The 19,968-nt window shown below is 36.8% G+C and overlaps 1 protein-coding gene across 1 annotated transcript in view; it reads left to right on the top strand.

The window, feature by feature from the left end:
• The window catches only part of MYOM2 (myomesin 2), a 74,054-nt gene that overhangs the window by 33,494 nt on the left and 20,592 nt on the right, over nucleotides 1-19,968 (top strand). Inside the window, exons 16-26 of the mRNA XM_009501098.2 lie at nucleotides 714-835; nucleotides 2,991-3,178; nucleotides 6,805-6,931; nucleotides 11,261-11,439; nucleotides 11,599-11,713; nucleotides 12,292-12,448; nucleotides 12,553-12,659; nucleotides 14,711-14,755; nucleotides 15,222-15,358; nucleotides 18,973-19,117; nucleotides 19,230-19,289. Coding sequence (XP_009499393.1) covers nucleotides 714-835; nucleotides 2,991-3,178; nucleotides 6,805-6,931; nucleotides 11,261-11,439; nucleotides 11,599-11,713; nucleotides 12,292-12,448; nucleotides 12,553-12,659; nucleotides 14,711-14,755; nucleotides 15,222-15,358; nucleotides 18,973-19,117; nucleotides 19,230-19,289 — 1,382 coding nt within the window. The remainder of the gene's footprint in view (nucleotides 1-713; nucleotides 836-2,990; nucleotides 3,179-6,804; nucleotides 6,932-11,260; nucleotides 11,440-11,598; nucleotides 11,714-12,291; nucleotides 12,449-12,552; nucleotides 12,660-14,710; nucleotides 14,756-15,221; nucleotides 15,359-18,972; nucleotides 19,118-19,229; nucleotides 19,290-19,968) is intronic.

Here is a 19,968-nt window from a genome sequence, read left to right as displayed (position 1 = left end):
AAGTAATTTCCTTTGTGACAGTCATTTTATTATTTTATTTTATTATTATTATTTTATTTCTTTTATTGGAATGACTTGCCAAATGCCAAGTTTAGATGTGTAATTTATACACATCATGTTGTTGAGTGTATTTTGTCAGTTATTAATTAATTTTGAGTGACTTTGTATTCTGCTTAATCCTTTGATCAAGTAGTCAAGGAATGTGATAATAGAAAAAGTAGAGACTAATTCTTGGTCAAAGGCATTTGGACAGCACAAAAATAAGAAAAACATTTCAATTGTTCATATGTGAACGTATCCTACAATAGAATAGTTCTGACTATTCTATCTGCTACAATAATTACGTAGAACCTGAGACCAAAGTGAAAGCTATTTTTGATAGTGACTATGAAAATACAGTGAAAAATATAGTCCCTTCCCAGAATAGATTAGAATTTAGCAATCTAAAGTTCAGAGGAAATATATTACAGTTTATCTAACTTTATCTGGTAGATCAGCACTAGCAATTTAATGAGTAATGTGACTTTTGTTCCAGTGTCCCATCCAATTATATTGTACTGCTTCACGTCATTGTATTAGTTTCCCTCTTGGACATTTTCGTGAAGCATCCATGAAGTTGAGCTTTCTTATTGTTGCCAAGACTTCATGTTACAGCACAGAATGGTTCCTGTAAGATACGTACTAATATGTGATGCTATTTTTATTTAACCCAGGTTTGTTGTCCATGGTTTGGAAACTGGAGAGCAGTATGTCTTCCGTGTGAAAGCTGTGAATGCTGTAGGATTCAGTGAAAACTCACAGGAGTCAGAAGCTATAACAGTACAGGCAGCCCTTAGTAAGTATGTTTCTGTGCAGCTCAGCTTCTTGTTTCTTGAATGACTGACATATTTTCAGCAATCAACTCCTTTGGTCTCATTTGCTATAACGGTACATTTTGCAGCTATTGAGCACATCACATTAGTGAAGTTTATGTTCTAGAATGTGGCTGTTCTAAAGAGAAAAGGCATTGTTAAAAAAAAGAGTTTTTCATAATATCTCATAGAAATGTTGGGTCAGATTCACTGTAACGGCCAGGCTGTGTTCTGTTCCTCAGTTGTAACAAAGAAACCGTAAATCTTGATTAAGTTTGACAAGTAGCTTCTGGGTGATTTGGAGTGGTGCAAATCAGTTTAGCGCAGAATCTGTTCAGTTTAGAAGAGTTTCAGGAAACTTCATTACTGTCTGACTGGACCAAACAGAAAATTTCCTTTGGCTACTCCAGGTTGGAGCACAATCTACCTTCTCTGGTACCCTGCAAGCAAAATTTCAGTGTAAGAGCAACCCATTGCGCACCCTTCAGTAGGAATGGTACATGCTGAGTGGAAGGCTGGATAATTATTTAGAACAAAAAGTACACAGATATCGGCTACTATGGTCCAATTTTCATTTCTGCACAGTTTCAGTTTCATACTGAAAGATTTAAAATAGAACACCTTTCCCCTACCTGAATGGCCTCCACCTCTTGCCGAAGGATACCAACAGGCATACTTGTCAGAAATAATCCTCTAGAAGATTCATAATTCAGATTGGCTATTAGAAGATAAATCTGGATGAGATGTTACTTACAAACTTACTCTATTTGATTTTCTTTTTAGGACAAAGTGTGTCTCATATGGGTAGGTGGTGTGCAAACACTTTCACATCTATCACCCCTATGTCATAAATGCACTTGCACCTTTTATTTTGCACTGTGTGTTTGGAAGATGAGTGTTGCATGGGGTATGTCCATAAACACAGAGCACATGGATCTTACACACAATTATGGGATGTGGATGGTTTTTATCCATGTCAGTACACTTAAGTATTAAACAAGACTGCTTATAGGTGACTTGCATTAGCATGGACAGATTCTTTCTGCAGTATTATTTTAAGGGCATTTATAGAAGTTTGTTAGGGTTATTCTTATTTTTCAAGAAGCAGTAATAATTTCAAAGGTCGTGTTTTTGGCCTCTGAGTGTAACAGCACATTTGTAAAAAAAGAACAAAGGCCTATCTGTTTTCATGCTGATCAGCTACAGCTACAAGATCAGGGAATGTATTAAGGGCCTCTGCTAACATATTCTCTTCTGAATGAGGTAAGTCACATACTCTCAAGTTATACTGGTAATTCAGCTGAAAATATCAGATGAGCTTTAGGGGCAGGAGCTTAGCCTGTACTGACTGAAGCACAGCAGGGTCAAGAACAGGGTATCTTTGGGCAAACTTTCATGCACGGACGGCAAATGCAAAACTGCTTGTTAGAAAAGGCGTTTGCTAGTAGTAGGGGTGTAAAAAGCTCAGGAAAACAGTTTTCTTAATCTCTAGGGAGATGCCTGGGTGACATTCCTGCTTCTGCTGCAGATATGAGTAAACTCATGAAGGTAAACTCATGAAGTAAATGTTTTTCCTGCCTCAACATAGGTTAAGCTAGTGAAAGCCTAAATATTTTTTATTCCTTATAGGGCAGAAAGCACTCTCAGTCTGAAGTAGGCACATGATATGAGGATAGGAGGGGAAAACCATGAAGGCCATAGATCAGAGAGACATATGACTTCATTTCATTCAAGTTTATAGCCTTTTTTTTTTCTTCTTAGGTGATTCTCACTGTACTCCAAAAGTACTTGAGCAGCTTATTTGGTTCTTATCAAGAAAAGATTTTCTGATCCATTTCAACCTTCTAGCATAATATTTGGTCTGGAGACACTTTTGCTGGCACTACCATTTCCATACCAAAGATTCCTTCTTCCTATCTTCTGAGAGGGCAGCACATTAGGCAGATGTTTCAAAAGCTTCCATGTTTATGCTTGGAGATAAAATTAGTGTTGATTAGCAGCTTTACAACTTTTTTACTGATACTCAAGTGACAGCAGTACACTGCAGAAAATAAAAGCAGTACAAAAATCACTAAACAACTTCTACTCTGCAGTGTTTCAGACTCTGTCCTAACTCCCGGGATGCTTATTTCCTTCTAGCTTGTCCATCATATCCTCATGGTATCACACTTCTGAACTGTGATGGTCATTCAATGACCCTTGGATGGAAAGCACCAAAATACAGTGGAGGTTCACCAATCCTTGGTTATTATATGGATAAGCGGGAAGCTAACCATCAAAACTGGCATGAAGTCAATTCTTCCCTTATTACCCGGACGATTTATACGGTTGGTACTTTTTAATTATTATCTTTCTGGAGTCGATTTGTACTATTTCTTTGCTTTTGGCAGAGTTCTACTTTCTGGCAGAGAAGTTCATTACATACTACAACAAAACCAGGCCCTTCCATTGTGTATTTTGGAGTGCAACAAGCCTAAAAACTGAGGTAGAGAATCAGTGCCATCCCCTGCTATGAAATTCTAAGTCCAATAAGGCCATTCAGATGAGGAAACTTTTGAGGAAAGACTTGTGAAGCACATTTTTCACAAAGAACAAAATGAGCTATAAAATGCTTCATAAACTGTATTCATTAATGAACACTATATGTATCACCACTGTAATAATGTGCAGAGAAAGGATGGAAGCATTTAGCAGGACAGATGGCCATGCTGTCTGTAGAACTAGAGACTCATAGGTGAAATGGAGATGGGCTGAGAACAAATGTAACTGTCCCTGTTCTTACTCTCAAAACCTGCCTTCAGCTGGAAAGCGAATTATATTAATAAACCTAGCACTATGCCTCATAGCCTCCTTTCCAGAGTACCAGAGCGATGATTTTAGTTTTAAAATAAATTACTTCTGATTGCGCTTACAATGTATTCAATGTTTTTTAGAAGGGGAAAATTTTGATGTTAACTTCCATGAAGAAAGGTTAGGATGATAGGATGTAGCAAGTAATTAATCAATCTGACACTTATTAAATTAACTTAAACAATCAGATTTTATTCCCAAATACTTCTTAAATTTTTTTGTGCAAATCAGCAAATTTCTTATACACCTCAGAGAGCACGTAAGTCTTCAGCAGATATTAGACACTAAAGTAGAAAATAATGCTGCAGATATGCTCAGGAAGAATGTTCCATGCACAGAAGGCAGCAGGCAATACTTAGTGTACGCATGCTTGCGAATGAGTTTATAACTGGCACCTCTGACATAGCAGATGGAGCATGGATATGAAGAAATAAAAAAGGGGGGTTGGATAGGTATGAAAGGGCAAGGGCAAGGAAATACAAAGCAATGCTTTCCAGATATTTTCATTTTTTAATGCATTTGTAAACAAATGAGTAATGTAAATTATGGGAAACTGTTCAGAGTTTAATTAATTGGATATTTAAGTCTCAGTACTGCCAGTAACTGTATTTGCGCCTTAAGGTGAATCTTCATATATTAGTTTGAATGACTAGAATCTGAAATACTGATGGGAAATAAAAGCAAGACAGCCTTTAGTAGCACAGAATATTTTATGACATACTGCAAGCACAGAAGGCCCTGAGATATACAGTACAGCACCAGCAAATCACTAAAGGTTTAACCCTCTCTGATTAAATAGTTCTATGGGAACCCCAGAAATATTCCCAGAAATAAACCTGGGATTCCAAAACCAGTTTTACAGGCTGAGCTGTTATTCTCTCTTGTGAATCACTATATAGCTCTCTACCTTCAGGAAATTCTACCTAAATTGTATTAGCGCCTGACTTTTCCTAGCTTATGTTGTTTGCTTTGGTCTTGTATTTGATGTTACCTGTGGTGGGTTGACCCTGGCTGGACTCCAGGTGCCCACCAAAGCCGGTCTATCACTCCCCTTCCTCAACAGGACATATATATATATAAGAGAAAACTATATTTAAATATACATTTAATATACATACAAAAAATGAAACTATAATGAAAACCTCATGGGTTGGGATAAGGGTAGGGAGAGATCACTCGCTAATTACCGTCATGGGCAAAACAGACTCTACTTGAGGAAATCAGTTTAGATTAGTACCAATCAGATCAGAGTAGGATAATGAGAAATAAGACCAAATCTTAAAAACACCTTCCCCCCACCCATCCCTTCTTCCTGGGCTCAACTTCACTTCCAGTTATCTCTACTTACTCCCTGTGAGGGTTGCAGGGGGACAGGGAATGGGGGGCTGTGGTCAGTTCATCACATCTCTGCCACTCTGCCCTCCTCACACTCTTCCCTTGCTCCAGCGTGGGGTCCCTCCCACAGGTCACAATCCTCCACCAACTGCTCCAGTGTGGGCCCTTTCCATGGGGTCACAAGCCCTTCAGGAACCGACTGCTCCAGCCTTGGTCCCCTATGGGTTCACAGGTCCAGCCAGGAACCTGCTCCAGCCCAGGCTTCCCATGGGGTCACAACCTCCTTCAGGTGCATCCACCTGCTTTCAGCATAGGGGCCTCCACATGCTGCAGGTGGATATCTGCTGCACCATGGACCTCCATGGGCCGCAGGGGCACAGCCTGCCTCACCATGGTCTTCAGCACAGGCTGCAGGGGAATCTCTGCTCCAGCACCTGGGGCACCTCCTCCCCCTCCTTCTTCACTATCCTTGATGTCTGCAGATTGCTGCACAGAATATTTTTCCCTGGTCTTAAATATGTTATCCCAGAGGCACTATTACCACCGCTGATGGGCTTGACCTTGGCCAGCGTCGGGTCCATCTTGGAGCTGGCTGGCACTGGATCTATTGGACATAGGGGAAGGTTCTAGCGGCTTGTCACAGAAGCCACCTCTGCAGCCCGCCCACTACCAAAACCTTGCCACACAAACCCAATATACTACACCATCATATATTTATTATAATCCCATCATACGTTTGTTACAATTAAAAAATCACACCAAAATCCTTTTTTATGTCACATTATCGCAGATAAAATAGTTTTAGTTTATTTATTAATGAAAATCGAAAACTGTTCAGTCTCTCCACTAGGAATACTACTCTCTACTGCCTCTTTCTCTTGAGACATATAATTAAATATAATTTTGGGAATATTATGCAGAGGGCTGAAGTGTAGAAGACTTGTTTATTATATTTAGGTCATCTGGAAGAGGAAGGGTGGAAGAGGGCTGCTACTATGATGCACTCAGGGGGTCAAGAAGTCATGCCTTATAGCTTTTCTACTTTGAACTGAAAATCTGAGATGGTGATGTAGGGATGGACTCATTAGATAAGTAAGGGCCCATTTACCAGGACGCTTGCAGAGGTATAGCACAGATTCTGGTCATCCTGTTTCCAGTGCTTACTTCCTCACTTTGTAATGGTAGGTAATATTAAAAGAAAGATGCGATGCACACAAGCCAGAAAAAATTACTGACAGAGTCTTCCCCAAAGTTATATCAGCACACTGCTGAACTAATTGGATTGGCTCTCCCTTTAGTTTCCTGTTGTTTTCCTTTCTCCCCTGGTCAGTTCACTCTGACCTCTTTAGACCAAAACACCACTTGAACTCTTGCTTAAGTGAATGGCTTATGAATAACCATTCATAAGCAATGCAAGAAGGTATTTCATGTTAAAAGACTCACCTGTAAGTATCTGCTAGTGGTCATTCGCTGAGTGGGCTCCCTGGACCTTTGCTCTAACCTTTTACAGCCTCTCATGCCAAAATATTGAGTGCTTAGTTGTTATTCCTAGGATGATGTGTCTGAAGCACGGAAGTATGATGTCGATCTCTGTAATGTGTTTAGTTAAAGAGTAAAATCTTCAAATTAGATTCTTCCAGTGCTCCATCACAGCAGTAAGGCCTGATAATTAATTAACCAATGTCAGGATGCTTATTTTTAAGTATTAAATTTATCAAAAGAATATAAATCATGGCTTTTGATATATTGAATTGTTTTCTCAAAAAAGGTAGAGGATTTGACAGAAGATGCCTTCTACGAATTCAAAGTAGCTGCTGCAAATCTGGTTGGAATAGGTCAACCTTCAGATCCCAGTGAACATTTCAAGTGTAAAGCCTGGACTATGCCAGAACCTGGTAAGTCTATTACTTCCTCATGAATTTCCATTCAATATAATCTCCTTAAAACACAGTCAGTGTAATGTTCCAGCCAAACTCTGCTGGATGTCTTTTGGTTAATTTCTGCCATATTACCCGGTGAGCTTGCCATTTCTTCCAGGGTCTCCTGTTAAAAGCTAACTCCACATCCTCACTGATGACATTGCATGTCCTGCGAAGTGGGTGACCTTTACTTAGCTTGCTGAGTATCTCCTCCTTTCACTGCCCACATCAGCTCAGAAAAGAAAGTCTTCAGCCTTTAGTCTGTTTTTACCTGTCTCAGCTCTTCACCCCCAGTCCTACAAGCTACACCTCAGGCTAACCACCTATACAGTAGATAGGCATCCCTGCACCATAATTGCAGTCTATTAAGAATATTCCTGGAGTTTCAGACTCCAAAAATATGTCTTTTGTTCATAAATAAGATACGACTGGGGCCTATTTCTTCACATAGAGGCAAGTAGCAAAATGTAGCTCGTACTTTACAGCTAAAATCTCACCATCTCAACTAGTATGCCCTTATTTATGTGTTTTTCCCAGGTTGTACCCAGGTGTTACCTGAGAGATTATTATTAGTCAGGTGTTAGAATAAATGTGCTAGCAAACACAGAGTAGGAATGACTGCATGTTAGTATTCAAACCTGTGTTTAGGTTTTCTGTAGTTTAGCAGTGTAGATATAGCTGAAGACTGTTAATTGCCATGCTAACTCTGTAAAATATGTTGAATAAGACGTACTGTGAATTCAAGACCCCCAGCAAAAGAAAGTAAAACTTTAACCTACCTCATGTAAGCATATACATTTTTGCCTAAATGTTAGATATCTAGGGAATTGGTTCCTCTTAGTAATGCCTGAGTTCTATAGATTATCTATGAAAGGGTTTTTGAAGGCCCATCAGCTTATTTTATAACACCCTCACTCATGCTGAGCAACACTTTTGCTGCAACTATTTCTGATGTCTGGTAATGATTTGCCTAAACAAAGGGTGTCACATAATGAAAACACAGGCACCTACCCCTTTAATATATTTCTACCTCCTTTTCCTCAAAATGTTGTAAAATACTGCTGTGTTGCTAAATTGATTCTATTTATGACACTGAGCTTTGGTATGCAATTAAGGATCCATTCTAATACTTGTTATGCTGTCAGGATCTGTCTGACACCTACACACATCTGTTTCATGCCTAAATGTTCATGCAGTTATTTTCTCAGTTAAGAAAAAAAATCCAACCCCTAAATCTGGTTTCATAAAACTATTGGAATTTTTAGTGATTTCAAAAAGACATAATTAACATAAGAAGGCAGGAAAATTTGTTTTCTATACTATGTTATACATAAAAAGTAATTCTTGCCTGGAACAAGAAACAATTCAGTAAGATCGTGGAATCACTTACTAGGACAGACTCTCAGATGTCATCTAATTCAACTGATTGCCCACACACAGAATCAGCTATCCCTATCTTATTGACAGAGGCTTGTCTAATCCATCCTTAAAGACTTATACTCATGAAAATATCCTGGTTGTTTGGACAGGATCTATTTTATAATATTATGCTTACAATTTAAAAGTTTTTCTAATATTCCCGGATCTTTCTTCCTGCAATTTAAGCCTGTTTGCTTCTTGTCCTGTCCACCAAGGACATGAAGAAGAGATTATTCTTTTCCGCTTGGCAACAGCTTTTCTATGTGTTTAAAGTCTTTATCAGACCCCTAGCTTTCCCCTTAAGTTGACAAAATCCAGTTCATGCAACCTTTCCCCATAGATCATGTATTCCCTATCTCTAAATAAACAAAATTTTTTACTGTTCTTTGAACTTTTTCTAGTTGGTTTAAGTCTGTTTTGAATGGCAGTGCACAAACTGGAGACATTATTTCAATTAAAGTTTTTTCAGTCCTGAGCAGAGAAATGGCAATTCTACACCTCCTACATTATTTGCCTGCTTACAAATTCCCTTCCATTTGTATCTTTAAAAAAAATCCTTACAGTGTTATACTATATTCCAAGTTTATCTCTTTTTAATAGCCAGATTCTTTTCTGCAGAGCTACTTGCCAGGGAGTTGTTCTGCGTGCTTCCTAGCTAAATTCTTCTGAGTTCATAAATCTTACCTTCTGGATTTAATGAAATGGCAAAGCTGTCAATAACAAAATGTTTAATCTCCTGACCTTAACTCCCTTCATGTTAATTACATTTTCTTACCATTTTGTAATATTTAGTATAAATGCATCATCAGTGGAACGATTATTTTCCGCAAAGACGGGATCTGTGGTTTATACTCTCTACAGTGTTTTCAAAACATCAATGAAATGGTCTGTGTAAACAAGGGAAGATTATCCTTCATTTTAAATGATATATAAAGAAATAAGATAAAAGGCACTTTCAGGAAATGAAGAGGGTGAAATTTCCATTTTCATAATGAACAATCTGACCTTTCTACTCCTCATCTGATTACATTGTTCTCATTATGAAACTACTTGAACTGAGAGTATTGCATTCTTCCTGCTTAAAAAAACACCACAGGCAAACAACCCCCTTTCCCCCAAATTGCCAAACCTGTGAAAATATTTCACAAGCCTTTTTTAGAATAAGTTTTAAACAATGGCTTAGCAATAATGAAATGAAATAATTGAGATTTAAGGCTGGAAGAAAGAGGCTGACCCCCTCTTCCCTGACTTACTAAAGCTACTGAAGACTAATGTAATGTGACTGCAATATACTCCCAGTGTCAACGAAATATTCTTCCACCTTTTGTTATGGAAGTGAGGTTTCCTTAGAAAGGCCAAAACCCCTTGCAGGATTTCCAGCATGAGTGATGGATTCCTTGCCCAGAGCCCATAATTATTTCATCCTTCTGCAGAACTCTGTAAGCCTCAGTGAGTTAGCAATGATAGCTAATGAATTATTTTACATTACTGAAAAAAAGAGAAAAGTCTGTGGTCTCAGAATCCTCAGAATAGAACATACGTCATTACACATTTTCTTCCACTGTCTAGATTTCTAGCAGATGCATCTGCCAGTGGAATTTTAATTATCTGTGGATATATAGACATTTAGGTTGGGATTTTTAAAGAGCCCTGAGAGAGAGTCCTTGAAAATTTCATTCTTTCCGTGAAAAATATAGTATTTATCCTCATAAGGTCTCCAACGGGTACTTATATGCTTCTTTTCTGAAATGTGCTTATCGACTATGGAAAAACATTTTTATGCTGTTTCTTTGCTGTGTATTTGCTGAACATCATCCTTTACAAATTTCAAGTTCATTCATCACTGGTTAGCATCATGTAGGCTGGAAAGGCAATCAGGTTTATGTGTAAGGTTTTTCTACTCTTTTTTATTTTAAATGGTGAGACATTGTAGGGAAAAGTAATACCTTGAATTAGGCCAAACTGACAACACTGAGAAAATCTCTAAGTCTCAGGTACGTTCAGGTTCCCTACTGTAAATTTAAAGCAGAAAAAGCAATCTTCCAGATACATTATTTGGCTGAATACCAGTATTCTGTCATGGGTGTTTTCACCGTGGTAGGAAACTGATACGATTATGCTTTTATACTCTACTGGTATAAATACTTATCAGGAGTATTGTAAAAAATGAATGCTACAAGTTAAACTGAATAGCACTAGGACAGTTAAGTGAAGGAGAAGGAAAGTATAGTAGGGAGAACATAACCTGATAGCTGCAAAGATATGAATTCTCACTTATTAATAGAGCATCAGGATGTTTTTGGCATAGATCCTAACAGATATCCTCTTGAGAAGTTCATCTTGGCTATCATTGTCCACCTCACAATGAAAAATTCTTCTGTCAGGGAACAAGAAGCCTGATCCAAAGTCCACTGGTGCCAGTGGGTTTTGGATTAGTCTGAAGGATCATGGTTCGTGTATCCCAACAAAAAATAAAAATCCTAATGCTAAACTGTAACCGAGTCAGGCTCAGTGAAGCAACATTGATGTGGGGCTCGTGATTGAAATAATAGACAAGAAACCTCTGTCACTTGTTGGAAAATTTTAAACTGCATGGATTTTCCACATGAATAACTTTCCCTTAAAATGGTGTTAACTGAGATCTAGCTAAGAATGTATGCTTCAGAATACTGGTTCCACTCACTGCATAAAGCAGGTCTTGCTGTATACAGCCATGAGTGGAAAATGGCCTAAATACCACATATACCAGGTTTATTGTAAAGGGTGAGATTTTTGAAAGCAAGCACAGTCAAAACAAAGTTGAAGTGGTGTAACTTGTCCTCTGCAGGGCCAGTTTGCCAAACTTTATTATACTGAAGTGAACTTCCAATATTTTAATTATTTTAGGTCCTGCTTATGATCTCACGATTTGTGAAGTTAGAAATACATCACTGGTTCTTCTGTGGAAAGCTCCTGTGTATGAAGGCAAAAGCCCTATTACTGGGTATTTAGTAGACTATAAGGAAGTAGATACAGAAGACTGGATCACTGCTAATGAAAAACCTACTTCGAAGCGCTATTTTAAGGTAACATTTTCATTAATTTAAAACTGAGTTCTAAAAACACCTGATTGAGTAAAACAAATATGTGTTTTTGAACTTGGGCTTCTGTGAACATCTTCATTTAAGTAAATGAAAGTGTTTAGATTGTTTTTTAAATTGGCTTTGCTCTTTATCTTGTTCAAGGTCACTGATTTACATGAGGGCCATACCTATGTTTTCAAAGTTCGTGCAGTGAATGATGCTGGGGTAGGCAAGTCATCTGAGATATCTGAACCAGTGCTTGTTGAGGCACGGCCAGGTAACAAACTAGTTTATCTCCTCTGCTTCTAAAATGCTGAAATACGTAGAAGTGAATTTAATTAATCGGATTTGATACCATAGCACAGATAAGTATTTCAAGAGTTAAGAAGCTATTAGCCTTAAAGCTTAAAGAAAAAACCGTATGGATGTAGAGGTACTGTCAAGACTTTTGGCTTTACTTACTACAGGAAATATTTGATAATCGGGTATTTTAGTTTATATTCTCATAAACGAAGGTGCTACTTGCTGTGAGTGCGAAGAAGTCTGACATTTATTAAAGCTTCAAGAGTGATAATAAAATTAATTAAACTGTTCATATCTTCTCATATTCAATTTAATTTTATAGATTTGTTTCTCAATAAGTATTATTTTTAGTATTTTTTTTGTGTAGAGTAAGAATCTTGCTAGTATGTGGTGCTGAGTCAGCATATGACACAAACGTGCTTCAAGATCTGCAACTAAGATCAGTATCTATTAGTGAAGAGGGACAAAATTTGCATGGGCTTTAGTAATTTCTGAATTGCAGCTTGAAAGAGAGATGCAACCTTGATATTTGAGCTGATTCCAATTTTGCAGGAACAAAAGAAATCTCTTCAGGTGTGGATGATGAGGGTAATATTTACTTGGCTTTTGAATGCAAAGAAGCTACAGATGCATCTCATTTTGTGTGGGGTAAATCGTATGAGGAGATTGAGGATTCTGATAAGTTTAAGATTGAAACAGAAGGAAATCAGTAAGTCATACCAGTCAATTAAATTCTTAGAAGTTTGTTCTGTTAAAAATCTCAATAACACATGAGACTCCACTAATTACATCCTCCTTTATTCATTATTTTAGTTCTAAGCTGTACTTCAAAAATCCTGATAAATCAGACTTGGGAACTTACTCTATCTCAGTTACTGACACAGATGGGGTTTCCTCCAGCTTCATTATGGATGATGAAGGTAAGATCCTTATAATCTCAAGTCTTTCTTCATTTTATCACCTCATCTGCACTAAAAATTATTAAAAAAACCCCCAAACAAACCTCAAAACCAAACCTAAACAAAAAACCCCACCAAAATGCCACAACTCTCACATTCATTCCTATGGTTTAAGGCAAACCAAAAAAGACCACACAACAGGCTTTGTGTGATTATTTATTTTTCTGATAATCCCAGTAATGAAAGTTGGGATAACTTAAGGCCATATTTTCTTTAAAAAAAGATAAAGAATATGCCCAATTAGAATTGTTTTCTTTATGCTGGGACTGTAATGCTGTTTGCAAATATCTGTTACACCTTCAGTTAAATGTCTGAAAATGTTCCTTTTTTTCACTGTTTTGTGAATCCCTTTCTCTAGTATGTCACTTTTGTTGTGCTTTGACTTTATAGCCTTTCACATCTTATAATAATTAATTCTCTGTTAGCTGTAAAGCTAGCATCAGATCTCTGTTTACCAAGGAACTTAATACAGAGGCAGACCTTGAGGCTCTAGATATAGTTTGATAAGACTGAGATGCAGAGAATTAGTGAAAAGAGTGTGAGAAAAAGGATGCTGCTTTAACAATATCTGAATACATGGTGTTAAATGATCCTTTGCTTAAATTTAGATTAGTTTTGTTTTATTTCATTGCAGCAATTTTGTTTCATTGGAGTTGCAATGAATTTGCTTCAGTCTGACTTTGGTTTACCATTGAGAGATGCTGAGGTGAAAGGCAAAGTGGAAACTTTGCTATTCTTAAATGGCACAAAAATTACTTTGGTGCTTTCCCAGTCCACAGGCTCTAATTTCTATACACAGTTCCTTAAGCATGAAAATCTTACCTTCTTTCTAAGTCATTTAAGGAGAGGAGATGAGACTGAGTGTGAGTCTAATAGTAGGCAGGACTTTATCGCAGTGCAAATCAGGTCAAATCTCCCATTCAAAGTAGGAGTTGAGAAGAAATCCATGTGCAGCCACAGAAAACACTGTTCTCCAGAACATGGACCATTTATGTGGACTCTTAGTCATTACCAATACCTTCTTTCTTCTAGGGAAAATAAACTTGTAATATTTTTAATTTGCCAATGAATACTGTAGGAAAAGACTGATATGCATTCGATCATAAGAACTTTGCTTTGGCTTAGTTTGAAGCGTCACTGAAACCTGTCTGTAGGTCTTGTCACCATCAGTCCTACCTTCGAAGGCTTTTTTGTAGAAGAGCATTGAGGTGTTTCCCATCCCACACTTAGCTTGTGCCTTCCCTGGTCATATCTGTCACACAAAATCACACTTTTATTTGTACTAGATCCCTGCACAAGTGTCAGATTTTGTATCTTAGCACTGAAACCTGTTATTTCACTGCCCACTTATTTCCTCAAATGGTATAAATTCTCCTGTAATTTTGCTAAATCCTTGACCATGCCATAAATCCTTGCTAATTTCCCCTAGTCTTTACATTATCTGTAAATTTGGAATTGACAGTAATGTTCATTTTCCAAATCTTTATTAGTAATGAATATGATAAATAGGGTTAGTATGAAAATCTAACAAAGTGATTTCTAGACTCTCATGCAACCTTCATGAGGATTTAGTGCATTAAATAGCACTTTCTGTGCCTTTTCCAGACTAATTTGCACTCAGACTTGTTTCCTGCCACAGTAAAACAAGCTTTTCAGGTATGGTGTCAGAAAGAAAGTCAGCAGGTAAAGGAACCTCATACACGGCTTAGAAGTTATTGTCTTCCATCTTTAATTTAAATCCCATAGAGAGTTTAAAATAGGTTCCTCCTTTGTTTAGATTCTTTTGTATAAGACAGTGTGCACGAAAATGCATGAAATAGGAACACTTGTTAAATCCATGTATCAGAATTTTAAGTTTCTTAAATCTTATTTTTTAGTCATTTTCTGAAGAGTTGGGTATTTCACATATAAGTCTTAAGATTATCTGCTGATGCTGATACCTTATTTGACACTTGTTTTCTGACTGTATTTTTCAGAATAAATGAAAACATGAGTCTTTTTCTTAATTTCAGAGTTAGAACGTCTGATGGAATTAAGCAATGAAATAAAGAATCCAAGTAAGTTGAAGATCTGAATCTATTTGATACTTCTAGAAGAAATATAATTACATACTTAGGACTGGAGTTCCACAAAGGTTCTTCCTGAGACAATGGCAGTTTAATTTTTCATGGAACAACTTGTTTCCTTATCTTTCCATTCATTTAGAAGAATATTAGTTTGCATTGAATAAAATCATCATTGCCTAAATGTCTTTCAAAGTTTAACTTTTACAATAGACTATAGGTTGCACTAGCCGATTCCTTAAAAAATGTGCAACTATAAGCTGTAAATTCTTTTCTCCCTTTGAGGAATTAATTTAAAAATCAGCCAAAGATGGCATTAGACATGTTTCTCCTGCATAAAATTTATTCTATATCCAGCATTCCATAAATAATAGGGAGATACTAATATTTTACTATAATAGTCCTTTTTTCTCACAAGGATTCAGTCATTATTGACTTTTGATTGCTTTTCTTTCTGCAGCAATACCTCTGAAATCAGAATTAGCTTATCAGGTTCTTGACAAAGGAGAAGTTCGTTTCTGGATTCAGGCTGAAAGCTTATCACCAGATTCTACCTTCAGATTTGTTATTAATGATAAAGAAGTTGAAAACAGTGACGTAAGTACATACTGAGTACTATATATATGTATATGATTTTGTTTAATAAACCTTTACACATTAATAGATATTCTATTTTTATAGTTGCTTAAAACCATTTTATTAAGGTCAGATAATACCTGAAGGGAATGACAATCCTCAACTTGAATCTTTTTGCAGTATGAAATTCTTTTGCAAAGTGAGCCTATTAATACCAAAAAAAGAGGGCAAAGTTTAACACTCAGAAGTATTTGGGTAGCTGGACAACCCACAGCCAAAGAGAAGGAGAAATTACACGCAGACCAGTATTAAACACATCTGATTAAAAGTAGTGCACAAATATTTTAGGAAAATAGCTCAAGCTGCTTCAAGTACAGTTTTGGACTCCAAACCAGCAAGACATGCTGTTCCCAGAGACTCTCGGTGGCTACTGCTACTAGTTTTACATGTAACGTGGAAGCACTTGACAATGCAACAATGGTCATAGACATAAAACTTTTAGATGGTGTCACTTTCGGGGTTTTTTTTTTTTTTTTTGGTCTTATTTTTAGATTTTGGCCTAGACACTAAATGACCATTGAATGGCTACAAAGAAATGAAAGGGCGGGCCACCAGCTTCCTGCATTTTTATAATTCTAGGAAGACCTTTCATAGAAAGAGACACAAAAAAGTGGTCGGAAGAAAGCAAGGTCATGCCTTTGCAGGACTGGTGTATGGTTCATCTACTGGGCATGAAGTACAGCAGTGGAAATGTCTTTTCCTGCGAGGAATCCACCTCCAGTGCAGCTATTGGAAAGGTTCAGTTTATTCCTGAGGACGCAAAGCCTGGTTTTATCCAGAGAAGCTTATCAGCATTTTTATACCATAGAAAAGCAAAGACCATTTACCTTAATTACATATTGACAAGTGGAAGAAGTGTTTCTGAGTAAAATACTTATCTGCTTTTCTTACTTTAAGAAGTAATAAACTATAGCACTGAAAACCTGAATATTAGTGACTAGGATGTATTGAAATGGCAATATTCTGTCTTGGCAGTGTTAGTTGAACAGAACAAGCTATTTTTAGTTCGCATATGTTTTGTAAGTGTTGACATCAGAGAGAGTCTTGAAGTGGAGCTGCATTATTTCAACTCTTTAATTAGTAACCCACAGGTGACATTTACTTTTGGAGACTGATGATATTTTTGTGGAAAGTCACATAAAAGCCTAGTATTTATGGTGCCCATAAAATCATTGAACTTCATCTTGCTGCATAATGGCAATAGTTAGAAGCCTAATTACACTCTAAAACCTGCCTGGAGACTGGGCTACAGTCACTGAACATGTTCAATAGACCGTTATGCTGGTGAATTGTAGTCTGATTCTTGACATTGGCTGAAGTGATAAATTTTTCCTTCTAGGACCTAACAGGGAATGGTTTCAGTAACATTTCAAAATAATCTGAAAATTGAGTGAATTGGGCCCCATTTAATCAGCTATCATTTTAATACCTTATTTTTTTTCCTTTACCCAAAAGCAAGAAATAAAAAAAATTCTAGAAGTGTGATAAAGGATCAGATTAAAACATACATCTTGCTCTTCTTTTTCTGCTTCTGGCAAATCTCCATTTAACATTCTCCCTGAGAACTCATGAAATGAATGCAAGTGTTGTCCTTGACCTCTGCGGGCAAGAGACTGTAAATGAAAATTTGAATTTGCACTTTTTGATAGTTTTGTGAAGTTTATAACTTTTCTTTTTAACCTACCTCAACCTACCTTTATCTTTTCAGTGCTTACAGATGAATTCTTACATAAGTAATTTTTCTACTTAATTTCCTGATTAATTAAATCTTGTCTTACTCTTTGATGTTATATCTTTCTTTGAACTATATATGGGAAAGCACATATCCAAATTGTATGAGCATTTTCCCGTTATTTTATAAAAATGTTGCACCCCAGTCTCTTCCCACTAAGTCATTTATTTACTAAATTGCTACCCTAATCAATATTTTGGCTACTGGTTTGTTAATTCCATTATGTTTTCTCTTTCTTCATTCTTTAGTTACCCCATTAAGATTTAAACTAGTACCATTTGTGCATTTGAAACTACCAGTAATGAATGCTAAACTTCTTGACTGTCTACACTATTCTTCCAGGCTTATTGTGCATACAAGAGTGAATCTGCTCTTGAGGCTGGCCAGAAGGTGTCCCTCAAAGCTGAAGCAGATATGGCTGTGGAATCATTCCTACTAATTTTGGATCAGTACTTAAGGGTTCTTCCTCTTAAGGAAGTGGTCCCAGAGAGTTTAATAAGTGGTAGTTTTACTAGCTTTGTTTTCCTTCCTTCTTTCTTCCCCTTTCCTAAACTTTATGCCCCAGTACTTCTGGTACCTTTTTCTAGTTTTGGAATCCAATAAAAAGGTTAATCAAAACATTCTTGTTTTAAGGCATCATGTCTCCTTTTAACAGTAACAGGGTCTCTAATAATTTACGGCATAGAACTCCTTCTAGATGGTGGCATTTATTTTCCTGTCCCATCACGAATGGAACAGTTAGTATGTAATATCCTGGGCCACACTGGTTAACTGAAAGTGTTTGCCAAGTAATTTCCGTGGATTATTGTTGATTTGCTTCAGGAATTTGTTAGTTGAGATTCAAACAACATCACTGCTAGTGGGACACACATTCCTCATGGTTGTTACACACAGAATGAAAGAGGATATTACTTAGTAAAAGGTGGTTGTATCTAAAATAGTACCTGCAAATTCAAAACACACATTTTGCAAGTATTGTCCAATATTTGCTTACAATTTTCTGTTTCCTTGACAATGCCTGACAATAACTTATTTTTCTGGAATATTTAACAGAAAGCAAATGCAAAAGGGCACAAACAGTGAAAAGCATATTTAACTTTTAACTGAAGTCAATATTTGGTGTTTTGGGCATTCCGCAAGAACTTCAATAGGTAACTAGATGTTCTGATAGAATTCTAATTCTCTTTTGCTAGACTTTGTTGATCTTTTCAGTTCCTATGAGCTTTATTGGTTTTGTACAAGTTACTGTTCTCATGGTCTTGCACTTTAGTGTTCTTTGAAAGAAATACCCAGCATTAGATAAGCAAATCATTATACCCTTCCTAAATAAACTCTTTTAGTGAGAAAATAAGATCCAGTATTGAGTTGCCACATATGTCCCATAGATATTTAGTTGTGATGAGTTTTTGGATTTGTTCTGATGGATTTAGTTGGAGATCCACACTTGTGTCTACAAACATAGTACTCCCAGCTATTTCTGGACTCTGCTAGGAATAGTGCTTCAGCCTAGCAAAACCCCTTGTTGAACTGGAAGCTGTAATGCAGCTAAAGGCTGGCTGTGTAGGCTCTTCTTCAAACACGCATAGTGCCATTAACTATTATTTTTAAATCCAAACCACCCGTATTATGACGACTCGAGGATTCCAAATGCAGCTGCACACAGAGGTTTCTGTCACCACTGGGATCTTGTTGTACAAGCACAGACCTGTTTCCATAGTTTACAAGTAAAAGGGCATGAAAAGGATTGAGCGTAGAGTTAGGGATATAGAACAAGATTAATTTGATAGGGAATCATAAGTAATTTACACTATACTACAGTAAAGTTATTACTTGTTTATTTCAGAGGCATAAAATAAATTGTGACCGTTCAAATGGCATTATAGAAATGGTGATGGACCGATTTACAATTGACAATGAAGGTACCTACACAGTGCAGATTCAGGATGGAAAGGCCAAGAACCAGTCTTCATTAGTTCTCATTGGTGATGGTATGTTCACTGAAACATTGAAACTTTGACTCTGATGAAGAAATGAACTTCAATTATTCTTTGACTAATTTTGTAACTAACTCATTTTTCATTCATCTCTTCTAAAATGTAGCATTCAAGGCAGTATTGGCTGAATCTGAGTTCCAGCGAAAGGAATTTCTCAGGAAGCAAGGTAAGATAGAGCAGATTGGTGACTTTAGGCCTAGTTTGCAGCTCATGATGCATTCTTGGTGAATACTAGGTGCTTCAAACTGACATTGATTTCATTAGAAGATGAGTATGTTGCTCAGTTTGAGGAGACACTGAACCCTTTGTGGATCTTATTTTCCAACATTGTTACATGATATGTGCCAGTTGTGACAGAACTTTTGCTAGTAGAGCAACAAACTGGGAGTCCTTACAAGAGATTATCTTTGCTCAATATTCATGAGAAGTGTGCCTGCTGTAGGTTCTAATCCAACAACACATTTCAGCACATTTAGTTTTAAACATACAAATTGTCCCTTCAATATAATTGACAGAAGAGTAGAGAGCATAGTGTCAGACAGGAAGATTAAAAACCTGATCCTGTAGTTTCTGTCCAGGCAAAAATCCAGAAACTAAATATATATTTGTTGCATAGTTGCTATACAGTTACAGAGTTTGTTATTGATATTGTCTGCAGCTGGAAGAAAGAATTACTACTGGATACCTAATTCAGGATTCTATTGCTTAAATCCTTAAAAAAACTGAGTTTAAGCTCTAGTTTGTAATTTTCACTTGGCAAGAACATAGCTTTTAGGATGAAAGTAACAATAATAATTAAAAACATTTCTTCTAAATAGCTTGGGTAAGATTCTCGACACAAGTAC

Source organism: Phalacrocorax carbo, chromosome 3, assembly GCF_963921805.1.
Source record: "Phalacrocorax carbo chromosome 3, bPhaCar2.1, whole genome shotgun sequence".
In the NCBI taxonomy this organism is placed as follows: domain Eukaryota; kingdom Metazoa; phylum Chordata; class Aves; order Suliformes; family Phalacrocoracidae; genus Phalacrocorax; species Phalacrocorax carbo.
The sequence above is the reverse complement of the archived record's forward strand: the minus strand, read 5'-3'. Positions and strand labels throughout refer to the sequence as shown.